The sequence below is a fragment of the Grus americana genome, chromosome 1 (genome assembly GCF_028858705.1).
Source record: "Grus americana isolate bGruAme1 chromosome 1, bGruAme1.mat, whole genome shotgun sequence".
NCBI classification, from domain to species: Eukaryota; Metazoa; Chordata; class Aves; order Gruiformes; family Gruidae; genus Grus; species Grus americana.
Genome location: NC_072852.1, coordinates 7,795,855 through 7,809,299, shown reverse-complemented (window position 1 = coordinate 7,809,299; position 13,445 = coordinate 7,795,855). Strand labels below are relative to the sequence as shown.

At 40.7% G+C, this 13,445-nt stretch overlaps 1 protein-coding gene across 4 annotated transcripts in view; it reads left to right on the top strand.

Annotated features, from left to right (window-relative positions):
- BEND7 (BEN domain containing 7) overlaps positions 1-13,445 on the top strand; it is a 45,404-nt gene that overhangs the window by 10,594 nt on the left and 21,365 nt on the right. For 3 of the 4 annotated variants that reach the window (XR_008577631.1, XM_054829838.1, XM_054829829.1), the window contains exons 3-5: positions 2,919-3,218; positions 8,938-9,060; positions 12,124-12,389. Coding sequence is in view for 3 of the 4 variants with exons in the window: in XM_054829838.1 (XP_054685813.1) it covers positions 2,919-3,218; positions 8,938-9,060; positions 12,124-12,389 (689 nt within the window). In the remaining variant the exon portion in view is untranslated. The remainder of the gene's footprint in view (positions 1-2,918; positions 3,219-8,937; positions 9,061-12,123; positions 12,390-13,445) is intronic. The other variant, XM_054829850.1, reaches the window with a different exon arrangement.

The following is a 13,445-nucleotide window of genomic DNA, read 5'->3' as shown; positions in this document are numbered from 1 at the left end:
AGGAGGCTTTTCACAATAGGTAATGAATATTTTTATGTAATAAACTAATTTTTTGTGGTGCTTGATTATCCCATTCAGCATTTAAAAAGGAAGACTGGCTCTTCCCTAGGACACAGTAGCTTGAGCTGTTTGGTTTTCTCTCTGTGCCCCTTTTTTTTTTTTAGTTTTTAAATTACATGGTTGTTATCTGTGAAAATCATCAGCAGTGGAATAGCAAATAACAAAATGCTATCAATGGGCTCTAGAGCTAATAGCCAAATGAGATAACTAGGGAGCAAGAAGTTAAATCTGTTACTGTTCCTGTGCCTGCCTGCAGATTCAGACGGTGTATTATCAGCTACTCTCCGCTTCTGTCAGGAAAGATGCTGCTGTCGCTGGCCAGTTACAAATTAAAAGCTGTAAAAAGTCATAATTGGGAGAGGGGGGATGTAAACTTGCACTGAAACTAAGCCAAGCTTATAGCCTGTATGTTTTTAATGCCCGTCCTTACAAAACAGAAGACATATTTTGGGAAAAAACAAACCAAAAACAAGCCAACAACAAAAAGAACCCTAAAAACCAACAACAAAAAAACCCCAACAAACAAGTTCACAAAGAGGGAATCTCCCAGTTAGAAGTAGAGAGCTGCCTAAATGCAAAGACATGCTTATGTAGGATGCAAGTTCAGGGTTTGCTGTAACATAAATGTGGGGGTTTTTTTCTGCTTGGAAGTAAGTATGCTCATGTCACTGTATAGGAAAGCCTCTATATGAAGAAACAAGGGACCTGAATCAAGGCTGAATAAGCTCAATTAACATTAATATTTTATGTAATTGGGTAAGGGAAATTTAATCTTTCCAACAATGTGTCACCCGACAAGCATGCAGTCGCTATACCTGGCAGGAGGACGTGAGTGGGAAGCTTTTTTTTGATATTCTGATATATTTTGCTATTGAATAGAAATCCAAATTGCCAACATAAAACTCTGAGAGCCCGGTGTACTGCTAGATGGTACAACGGTAAGGGATTGCTTCATGCTCCGGTATCATGGGAGCATTTGGAGCTTGGCTATGGGCAGATACAGCTACGTACAGGAGAAAGGCAGGCTTCAGTGTATGGGTCTGAGTATCTCAATAATTGGAGCCCAGTGGTACTTTGCAGCCTCTTGAGGTTGGGAACCGCAAACAGCCAACCCCTGGTTGGGTTGGGGCCAAAAAGAGTCAATTTAGAGGAATTGGTGCTGTGATTTGTTAATTAAATCACACCCACACACATAATCTGCCGGCAAACCAGTAAAATAAATACAAAGCAGAACTTCCTTGGGCTTTTCTCGCCGCTTTAGCTGGAGTGGAAACAGTGCTAGAGTATTGCTCTACAGGGTTGACAAATATTTTTCTAAGTTTGGACTAGGAGCTTTCTTGCAAACCGCCCACTCTCCTCGCTAGATCGGGGTGGGCTGGAGCCAGCTGGCGCTGGCCCAGGGAACCAGTGCGCCAGGTCAAGTGGGAGATGCTCTGATTCAGCGGAGGCTGGAGCGGATCTTACAGCTCGTCTCCCCTTCTGCTTATTCACCTCCTGGAGCAAAAACTACCTCTTTCGGGTACCACGCATCCTAGGTACACCGGCCTTGCAGCGTGTCCCAGCCATGTTGAGCTTGGTCCCTGTTGGAGAGAGGGTTGCTGCTCTTTTAGCTGTCTTGTTTAGCCAGTTACCTAAGCACGCGCCTAAATTTAAGCAACTGAATAGTGCTGTTGAGTTGATAAAATTGTTCACGTGCTCAGCATCAGCACACTTTCAAACACCTTGTTGAACCGGAGATGATGCACGTTACATCTTGCTTTCTGGAGCGTAATTATTTTTTTTTCTTCTGAAGTTTCCTTTGTGGTGTTGTTTTGCCAAAAATAGGTTTATTTTGGGAAGTGCGAATGTAAATTGAATAGAGGATAGCAAGTATTACTGTGTGAAGTATACTATAAAGGAAGGTTGATTCATCAATTTATTGATCTTCGTTATTCCATTTGCTCAGGATGTTTGATTTTTCTATTACCAGTAAAAAAAATTAGGAGATTCTTTTTTCAGAAAGGGCTATGAACACTTCCTTATTACTAGTGAATTGTAATGTGTGCTTTAACGAGCAAAATAGCTACTATCTGCCCAAAACACATATATTCATTGTGCAATCAGCAGTTTCATATGTAAAATTAATACTTAAATGGTGCCAGGAGTATTAAAGTATGTAATTGTTATTATTTAAATGCCCTGAATTTATTCGGAACTGTCACATTTTTCTTGTATGTATTTTCATTTTGTTTTCATAATCTACATTTTTAAGACATCCAGCAGTTAGGCTATATACGGTTATACGCGTATTAGCTGCTTTTTAATTTATTCCTGTATAATCCAGTATTATTAAATTTTGTGGACTAAGGAACTGATCTTGTTCATTAAAATCAATAGATGCAGTGTTCCTCTGTGTATGTGTGTGGTGCTTTTTGTGTTGTGGGGTTTTTTTGTGGGATCCATCCTTCAGCATATCGCAAACTGATATAAAAAGGGTCTGATCCTTTAGGCTTTACGTGGGAAAATATCCACTGATGTCAATGCCTGAATAGGATCAGTCTCTTAAAAGGACAGTTTATTTAAAAATGCTCTAGCTATTATTATTTCCTTCTGGAGGAAAATAATCTTACTCACCCAAGCTTTAGAAATGGCATCAAGAAAGCCAAGTTCAGCAGGTCTTTCAACCATGAGATGTCAGCCATCACTGTGTTAAAGCATAGCGTGGTACATACCAACAACTGCTCAACCATCTCTTTTCTTTCTCATCTTTATTTATTTATTTTCATACTCCAACTCTTATTGGCATCTAAAATCACTAATCTCTACCCATTACAGTTTTTGCTAATTTACAGTGATAACTGTGGCTCTGTTTTCATTAGGAGATGAAAGCCGGGAAATTAAAAAACAAATTACAGGGATGAGAAGATTACTGAATGACAGCACTGGAAGAATCTATCAACGAGTTGGCAAAGAAGGAGAAAAACTGAAGGAGGAGCCCCAAGATTTAGACTTAGCCTGGGCCCAGCGCCTGAATCCCCCTGCAGAGTCCCAGGCGAGCCTTCATCCTTTACAGAGCAGTGCATGGAATGAATTATCACCCCAAGCTAGCCATTTTTCAGGGCAATACGGAACTCGATCCAAAACGTTCCAAAATCAAACGCGAACCGTGGCATCCAATGGTATGACCTGCATTAGATACTGAGAAAAGTACTTTTTTTTTAATTTTCTCTCCTTGTACTGTACCAAACTTCTGCCTTTGTTGTGATGATTTATTGTACTGCTGCACTGAAATCAGTTATAGTTCAGAGTCTACAAAATGAGCACATAGTTATCACTCTGAAAAGGTGCGAAAGTGGGCACGGTGCATTCTGTTACCATCTGTCTTAGCTTTTAAAATGGATTCCTGGTGATAGGACAGAATTACTCAATGCTGTTACAGGCTTAATTTCTATACAGTACTTATTAAAACAGCTTTTGCCATTGTTATTAAATTCATAGCTAATTAAATGTCAACCTCTACCACTCCTCTTTGCAATGAGTAATGTAGCGCTCTTGTGACACCACTTGCGGAGCAGGATTCTACTGACTTTCATAAGGGGATGGCATCAGCCTTATAACTGGCTGCTGAACTTCAAGTACAAAATCCCATCACAGCCTTAGGCTTTTATTCTGATGGGACCATTGGAGAAAAGAGGTGATGGAATCTACCTATAAACAGCATGTACTAGAGCATGGTCCATCTTGCGCTGGCAGAGAATTCTGCCCTAAAGTAGATGGCAGTGTGCCCTTAAAAGGCCTTTCTCGAGTTGTTTTAAGTCCCAAAGAATGGAGGTTTTACTACCAGATTTTTGAAGGTCTTCCTTAACAATCTAAATGCAATTCAGAAAGTTTTTTCTCCTGATACTCAACCCTAACCTCAGAGTGGTTTTATTTTAAAGGGGTACCTCAGTTCTAAATTCTGGAAAATAAAAAAAAAAAGGTGAGATTTCATCTGAAAACATTATGAATTTACAATTTCCAGTTGGTTCTGAAGGTGTTCATGCTTCCCAATAGGGGCATCTGCTGTGTGTCCTTCTCTAAAGGCATACAAGTTCTTATTGCTTGTAGCAAATTAAAAACCCCAACCTATTATTATTCTCAATACTGTCCTCTACTGTCACTGCACTAAAAAACCGTGCAGCCCTAAGTTTCACCAGACTGACTGTTTCTCTATAGAGACAAAGATTCCCACAGAGGTAGCAGGTGACCTGGAGAAAGATGTTGCAGTAAGTTGTGCTAGTTGTATTTATTTTATAATACAAAAAATAGTTGTGAGGTTTTTAAAGGTGGAGATTCAGGGGAGACAGGAAAACACTTGATGGGAATTAGCATCCAAGTCTAAAACTGTCCTCTCAAAATCCCACCATGATGACCTTCTAAATGTGGAAGGACCCAAAATTCATCACACATCTCTCTCTTTGCCCTGAGAGTCCCTGGGCACCGTCAGGGACAGTTCTCTGCATGCACAGAAGTGCCCAAGCCTGCGCAGCTTAGGTGCCTAGTTCCTGGATCCAGAAAGTAGGTGGAGCAGCACCTCTGTCCCCTCAGGGGCCTGATTCAGCATGTGAGCTAAAATGTGTTGACAGGATTTGGCCCCATATGCAAGAAAATGTCAGCGTTTTAATTTTTCATATGAGAAAGAAGGATTTGTCTGATTTATGATCTCCTACAGGTTAGAATGTCTGTGAGAGAGTAGAAGGATTGGGTTGAGTGACCTCCTGGGCTGGACAGGGTGGATGCCTCGGCTCCCAGCTCTTGGGGAAGGGCACCAGGAGGCACCTTCCACCCCTCCCTCTGCAGCTGTCCTGCTGCAGAAAGGAATGTAATCTTTAGGTTATTACATAAAGATGGGTGTGGGCCCTCTCCGCTGGCCACCTTTGAAAAGACAATCTGCACAGCTCCTTGGTTAGAGGTGTCTGCCTCCAGTGGGGTGTTGCGATCCTGCCAGACAATTTTGCTGCTTTGGCTCCGATGCTCGGTCTCTAGGAAAGGGAAACTTCTGATGTGTTTCTGAGCTGTAAGCAAGCTCTAAAATTCCTCCTCACCCAGCACGCAGCTCTTCTGGGAGGCCATTGTAACGTGCCTGATTCCCCCTATCCCTTGCATTGGGAGCCTGAGCATCTAACTCAGTATTGTAGACGTGATTTGGAGGATGGACAAGAAGTCCTTAGAAGCTGGGTGTAGAAATGCTGAACAGTACATCAAGGGAGACGCTACTGCTTGGTACTTACCATGGTGTTTAAACTCGTCAGAGCAAAACTGTTCAGGTAGGACATAAACATACTACCTGTCAGGCCTCGGCCATCACTGGGGAGATGTCCAGGCATCTATAGCAGGTGGTCTGAGTCCAGAAACCGTTTCTGTCCATTGAGGCTAGATACCATATAGGAAGCCAAGATACATGTTGTAGGCTGTCTGAATTACTCAAATTTGAATGTAATAGGCATTGAAGTCCATCTAACTAGCGTAGTTATCTACTCGCATGGTAAAGGTGGCTCAAGGAGAGGCTGGAATGGATATTTAATAGGTGCTGGTGTAGAAAGCAGTTGTGAAAAAGGTATTGGCAAAAACAGAGAAAAGGAAAAGCAAATCCAGCAGTGATGCAGCAGCTGAATTGCTTTTCGCTTATGTCAAGCTTGTTTTCAATGGATTGCACGTGCATGCTTTTCTAATGTAACCTTGCCGTAGCAATGTTAGGTACACCAGGTGAACTCACTTTCAGTAGATCCAGCTGCAAGAGCCACTGTCCTGGGCTACCTGCTGCTCACACGAGGGAAGCAACTACTGTATTTGTGTCGTCTCCTTCTCTCAATCATACGAGCCGGTATCAAATTTGCGTGCTGGCTACCTTCCAAAAGAGAGGGAGATGGGTCTTTAAAGACTCCTTCATAAAAATAAAAAGTCTGTTCTCCTTTTAAAATTAAAAATTGATTTATAACAAGTTGAAAAGGGTTGCTTTTGTCCTCTAAAAATGATAAAGATAGTGCTAGGAACAATGACTGAGAACACTCTACAAGATGTTTCTTACAACACAGTAACTGATCAGAAGAGGGAGGATAGAAAGAAAATAAAAAACCCTCATGAATATGTATGAAGTCAGTAGAACCCTGCTTTGATTTGAAATATTGGTGGTCTCTTTTCCCATTTCCAGTACCTATGGTGGATTTACGTGGGTAATTTCTATCAATGCTAATGGGGATTATAATGTAAATCCCCCATGCCTCAATGAGAAAATAGACCCTTTGGTTTTCCATCAGCAGCCTGCGTGCCTGCATGCTTTCATTAGGAACACGTTATATTGCAACAGGAAAGATGTACAGGTATTTACTGATACAATTTGTCCAAGTTTTCACATACGGTTCACCACAATGTCGAGTCTTTGTTAAGAAGGAAACAAAAGCCACCAGGCCTGTCTCCCTCTGTAGTCCTTCAGATATTATTTCCAGGGGCCCACAGGAATCTTGGATTCTGATCAAGAGAAGGGATAGACCTTATCCCAAGGAGCTTATTAGTTCAAAACAACTGAGAAAGCACTGGAGGAAGGATGTTCTTACTATGTATTTGTCTTTTATTAATAAAACTCTCCTAGTTTCCTGGGACTCCATTTCTGGGGTGCCTGCTTGTCTCACTGAAGGGTACAGAGTTATGCTGATGCTATTAAATTTTAAGTAGTCTTGAACCTCATCTACTTAAAAGTCTAACAGATAGATAAAGGGTATTGGTGAAGCCAAGTTGAGGGATTGTGAGTAACCTGCTGCAAAGCTAAAGATAACGTTTTTTTCCACCCTGTGTACCTGTAACAATGGGCTAAACACTTTGTGGACCACTGAAAAGATAAAATCCCATCCATGCCCCAAGGAACTTTTAGTCTGAATAGACAGCATACAAAGGAGGGGTGAGATCAAACTAGGCAGAGTCCTGCTGAGTCAGTAACCTGTTTTTTGTTTTAATTTGAGACTCTCGGCCTGTTTTCCAGATCGCTTTTTACTTTTAAAAAGTTGTTTTATTTACAGCTGAAACCTTGGAGAGAAGAAGCAAGTGGAACTATTGAATTTGTATTTGCTAGATTTGCAGGATTCTTAAAGTACTCCATTTATCTTAATGCAGTATTAACAGATTTTGTCCATGGATGATATTTTAAAATACCAAAATTTGTGATTGCAGTAGTGTGGACAATCTAAGTATCTGAGGAAAGGAGGAGAGCGACACGCAGGAGATGTCAGCAGTCTTTAAGTGATGCATCAGTTTAGCTTCACAAGTAACTCACTTTTGGGAGAATGACCACCAGTTTACTCAAGCCTGATAGATGTTGCTTCAGAGCTGAAGGACTGAATGGAAGGAGGTAGAGAACAAGTGTCCGGGAAGGGAGATTTGAGGATGGAGGGACACATTGGAAGAACTAGGAAAGGGTGGGAGCGATTTAGTGGTGGCCAGATTTTCAGCCATTTCAAATGAGAATTGAAGTCAGGGGATCTGTGTGGGTCTGACATCAGGGAGCTCTGATGAAAGAATGCAAACCAAACCTAAAAGGGTATAAATAAACTGGTTTGGCTTCAGAGGAAAGCAAAAGTAATAATGAAAAATGGGAGGATTTATGAGCGAAGATTAAATGAGTTGCTTATGTTCAGTTTAGCTAGGTAATGATTAAAGGGCACCTGACAACTGTCAGGCTATGGAAGAAAAAGGGAAATACACTCTCTGAAGTCCACCACGTGACACGAAGCGAGATGATTTTTGTTAGATCCATTTGTACCTATCTTCATAAAATGATCATCCCTCCTCTTGCATGCTTTGATGAGCAGTAAAATAGCCATCAATTTAAATGACTGTAAGCACATTTTGAAATGAAGGGGGGCACATCCCATCTGGCCTCAGTTTCAGGCAGATACTGCTAGGTATTCTGTTGAATTTTCAAATTTTTATTTGCAGCATTAAAGCTAGGGATACAGCTTTTTAAACTAAAGCACAGGGTACAACTGTTGAAGTAAAGCTTGAAATCTCTCAGCTGTTACAGCCTGTCCTAACTCAGGACCTACAATACAAAACTCCTGGAAAGCAAGGCAGTAATAAAAGCACTGCAAAGGGCTACAACTAAATGTAAATTCAGTTAAACACTAGTAAAAATTCCTAGAAAAAGAAGAATCTGGTGAACTACTATATTCATTTTCAAACTATGGAAAGCCCATCTCGTAGGTCACAGTGCTGGAAAACAAGCCATAGAAAGCAATCCCACCCTAGCAAACAGAAGAGCAGATTTGAAAGCTTTCCTTGCTGGTGGTTCTTTTCCATCCCGTTGAGGTTTTTTTTTCTTCCTCTGAATAGGGTATTTTATTTTCATTCTCAATTCTTCACATGGTAAAGAATCACATGTAACATTCAAGCAGTTTAAAAATTCTTAGGCCCTCATTTAATGTACAGTGTAAACCTTTATTACACAGACTGTCTTCATTCTTTGTAAGACTGTTCTGGGAGATGAGGTTTTTTTTGTGTGTGTGTGATAAAGTGAGTATGTTTATAATGAGGTTTGGTGCTATTGTTATTCAAGATGAACTAGCCTGACAATAGAGAGCCCCGCTGTGAAGAGTGCATTGTATTCACGCTCAGAGCAGTCTTCTCCAGCCCATGTAACATTGCATCCCCTACTGTATATAATTGCACATGCTACTAATTGGATAAAAATGAGTGGCCCCTTCCTCTTAAAAGGGACCATGTTGAAAATTATTTGCTTTCTTGGTTTTGGATATAATTTCACGATCGGGTATATTGATAATAGTTTCTAATGCCTGCTGGTAATTGTTGTTTGGGTGGTTTTGTGTGGGTTACATTGTCTCTCCCCCGTTTCGTTCCTCTCTTGTTCAGGAGAAATCCCAATCGTGAATTCATCAATTGGACCAAACTGTTGTACGTGTAATTGCCAGTCAACCCTGCAGGCTATTCTTCAAGAGCTCAAGACCATGCGAAAATTGATGCAGATTCAAGCAGGTACAATGACCGGTCCCATACATGCATATCCATGACAAGCATCTTGTTGAAGATGTCCCTGCTCATTGCAGGGCAGTTTGACTAGATAATCTTTGAACATCCTTTCCAAACGATTTTGTGATTCTATGATCTTCTCGTTAGGAGGAATGATCTAGTAAGACTGAAATCTATGTGGAGACTCAGGAAAACCTGAACTGTTTCCTGCTCTCTTGACACATCGTTCAAAGTCAAATTTTCACAGGCTTCTTGGAAATGTAATTTTTACTTCTCAGATCCTTACCTGTAACATGGAGTATTATCTTGTAAGAATCTTTTAAGGCTAAATAAAAAAAAAAAAAGTGGTTAGATACTCTAGTAATGGGAGGCAAGTGGGTAGGTCAATATGCCGTAACCACCCCCAGTTTGTTTTCACGGTGTATTCATTCAGAGGTGCAAAATGCTACTTTACCTGTTATCTGCTTACCAGTTCACTAATCTTATGAGGAAAAAAAATAAGGAAGGCCACTTAAAGTTATTGTATAACACTTAATTCAAAGATCTTTCAAGTTACAGCTCCATGGTAGCCTCAACTGAGCTTGCAGCGGCTGCACGTTGTTGCCTCCACCATTCTTCAGGCTGGTTTACCAGTTCTTTCTACTGGCTGAACCAGCAATAATCTGTTCATTGGGGAAAACTATTGAGTCTAGTTTTCTGCTAGGTTAGGAGCTGAAGCAGAACAGTGCAGAGTCAGAAGAGCACTAGAGCCTGCAAGATAACGAGAGACCATGGCAGCTGCAGCTAGGAGTTAGGTAGGTCATCATGGGCTACTGCGAAGCTGCAACCTCCGCGCTTCCTAAAAATTAGTGTTAATGCTAGTGAGGACTTGAAGACGTTGGAGATTTTGTCAGTTGAGTTGCCTGTCCATCGTGAGTGATGAGGAGCGGAGCCATGGAGGTTTTTCTCTTAGCGTACCTGGATAAGACCTCTGTAAGAAAAGGGAGTGTTGAGTAATTAACTGAGATATGGGTGGAGTCAAGGGCTGACTAAACTCCTTGTCTCCGTGGTGTATAATGCTTGAGTGAGCAACAGGAGGGATCGGACATGTTTTGTAATATCAGTTGATACACATAAAAATGCTTTTGGAAAAGTCATCTATTTACAAAGAAGCACAAAAAGGCCCGGTTTTACAATTTTTACTGGGGCAGGGAATTCTTGATGCAGTTGCACTGATTTCATTGAAATTACGTGCATGATCAAAAATGGCTTGTGGGTGAGAGGTACAGAACTGGTGTTTATGCCAGAAGAGCTGGTTCCTCAATAGGAGGAACGTTTCTTATTTATTATATATCTACAGTATAAGTACCATGTTAATTAGTGAATCTCTTCATGAAAAGGCCGGGGAATAGTTCATATTTTCTGGTAGGCATGAAATGATGGTTTTGCAGAGAAAAAAAAATCATTTGGCATTTTTGTTGCTAAAAGAAAAAAAACTAAAATGCAAACATATAAGTGAAAGTGTAATAATTTATTTAAGTATTCAAACACCCTTCTGTCTAAATGATAAACTAGAAATTACAGTCTTGTAAATCCTTGCCAGAAATGAAATACCTGAGAAATCTTTTAATAAACGGTATTCCAAGGTTTGTTTTTTACCTCAGGCTTTGTAGATGAGGACTATTTGTAGTTCACTTGTAGCTTGAATGAGTTTGATATGCATGTGTAGCCCTTTTGGCTTTTGTTGTTTTCATAGAATCATAGAATGGTTTCGGTTAGAAGGGACCTCAAAGCCCATCTAGTTCCAACCCCATGCCATGGACAGGGACACCCTCCACTAGACCACGTTGCCCAAAGCCCCATCCAACGTGGCCTTGAACACTTCCAGGGATGGGGCATCCACAGCTTCTCTGGGCAACCTGTGCCAGTGCCTCACCACCCTCACAGTAAAGAATTTCTTCCTAATATCTAATCTAAATCGACCCTCCTTCAGCTTAAACTCATTCCCCCTTGTCCTGTCACTACACTCCCTGATAAACAGTCCCTCGCCATCTTTCCTGTAGCTCCTTTAGGTACTGGAAGACTGCTCCAAGCTCTCCCTGGAGCCTTTTCTTCTCGAGGCTGAACAACCCCAACTCTCTCAGCCTGTCCTCACAGGAGAGGTGCTCCAGCCCTCTGATCATCTTTGTGGCCTCCTCTGCACTCACTCCAGCAGCTCAATGTCTCTCCTGTACTGGGAACCCCAGAGCTGGATGCAGTACTCCAGGTGGGGTCTCACAAGAGCAGAGTAGAGGGGCAGGATCACCTCCCTCGACCTGCTGGTCACACTTTTGACCGTGATCTTACTGATTCATCCAGACTTATAATTGTATGTGCATAGCATTCTGCTGGAGGACTCACATTGATACAGGTTCAGAATTGGTGCCTTAGTTTATACAAATGACTGTGGATACTGGAAAAAGCAAAATATTGATAAATATAAAATAGATTTCAGAGGTAATACATGAACTGTCAGTTACTGTGAATAAGCAAAACAAACTGATGCAACTTTGGGTTACTTTTTTCCCAGAAATTAAACTACTGAATAGTGTTTTCACTCATTCTTGACATAATGGTACTTGAAATGTTCTTGCTGAGCTAATTAGCTTGGTGACTACATTCATAAAAATAACTGTAATTGCATTAGCACTTGTATTATCTTACTTTATCAGGAAAAGGTGCTCAAAGACAATGAGATTCTCAGTCTTTCAAGAGGATATACAAATTAATCATTGCTTAAGTCCTTCGTGTCACCAACCATCCACTGGTCACTGGGAAAGAGCCATATATTCCTAATTTTCCTAAAACACTACTCATCAGTATGTCTTGAAAAACCTCATAGTGGAGCTCAGTGTCATTATCCCCATTGTACAGATTGGAAAATGATGCAAAGGTGATAGAATGTACCTGTTTCACATGCACAAACAGCCCTGAAAACTGTACCACTTATCCAGAAGATAAGTTCAGTATATCGGTAGTTTAATGTTGCGTCTGTGTGGTTATACATGTTCTTTTTTCTGTAAATTTAATTCATTACTTTCTTTCATTCAGTTGGGACTCAAAACAGACAGCAGCCCCCTGTTCCTCTGATTTGCACGCAGAAGTCAACTATATCAAGAAAGAGAAATAAAAAGAAAAAACTGCCCCTCAAAACTGTTGAACCAATTACCATGAATAAGAAACCCAACGCTGCAGAGAACGAAAAAAAGCTATTGACAAACTCAGAACGATCGAGCCTGCCAGCAGTTGAATCCCCCCTAAAACCAGAAACCCCTGTTTCAGGATTTGGAATTATCCTTGAATCGGCTTCATCAGATGTAAGTTAATATTTTAATATGTGGGATCACAGGATTTTAAAGCACTAATACATTCAGGAGAATCAGTACTCAAATCAGGTTACATGTATTCCCGCTTTTTGTTAGAATAAACAAGCAAATCTTGGGTAGGGTTGAATGGAGACAGAAGGTTTAGACATGGGGAGTGCTGATTACAAAGTTTGGTTTTGTTTTGTTTTTTTAACTTTCATGCGCATGTAGTTCTCCCTTGAGTTCAAGGCTGCCTGTTGTTTGAGCTTGCAGTGGAAACTTGTTCTTCATCTCTCCTGTTGCCAAGAGTCACCGTGAGATCAGGAACCGTGAAAAGTGCTGCGTGTATAAACCATTCACAACCCTGTCATTTGCTGATGAGCGCGCGTAGTCCACACGTATGCCCTTATCCTGCCAAGATGTATTTATGTGCTGTGTTTCATGCCTGGCTGGTCCCACCAGCTTCAGGGGACTCCTCACCTCTATAAAGTTCATACCTCAGTCTTTGCTGAATTGGGTCATTTGGTCTTCATTGCTGTGGTTGCTGGATGATGGCCTTGATGCTGTTGATGATGTCAGTGTGGCTAAAGGGGCCAAAATTTGCCACTTTAAAAATGTGCACTTGTCACATGTAAAATTGCAGTAAGCATATTTTCTTGATTCATGCAACATGTACGCATTGATAGAAATTTCATGTATCTGGTGGCTGATTGGCTTTGTTTAATGACCAAATACATGTCATCTGAACCAGTTCACTGATGAGTAAACTGATCATTAATTTCTCTTAATACATTTTTAATTTTGAGCAGGCAGTTTCCAATTTCCTAAGTACTATGAGCTAGAAAAACATAATTAAATTCAGTATCAATAAGCGTAAATGAAAACAATGCAGCAGATAATGTTCTACCTTTCTGGAAGTGGGAACTAATAATAAAAAAGAGCAGTCATGATAATTCAGTTATATAGATGCAAGCCACACCACTAATTAGATTGCAGTCTCATGCCATAGAGTCAGTGTAGTGATACAGAGTAACTAGCTCAATGCTTTTTTAGAGGTTTTTCTTTTGT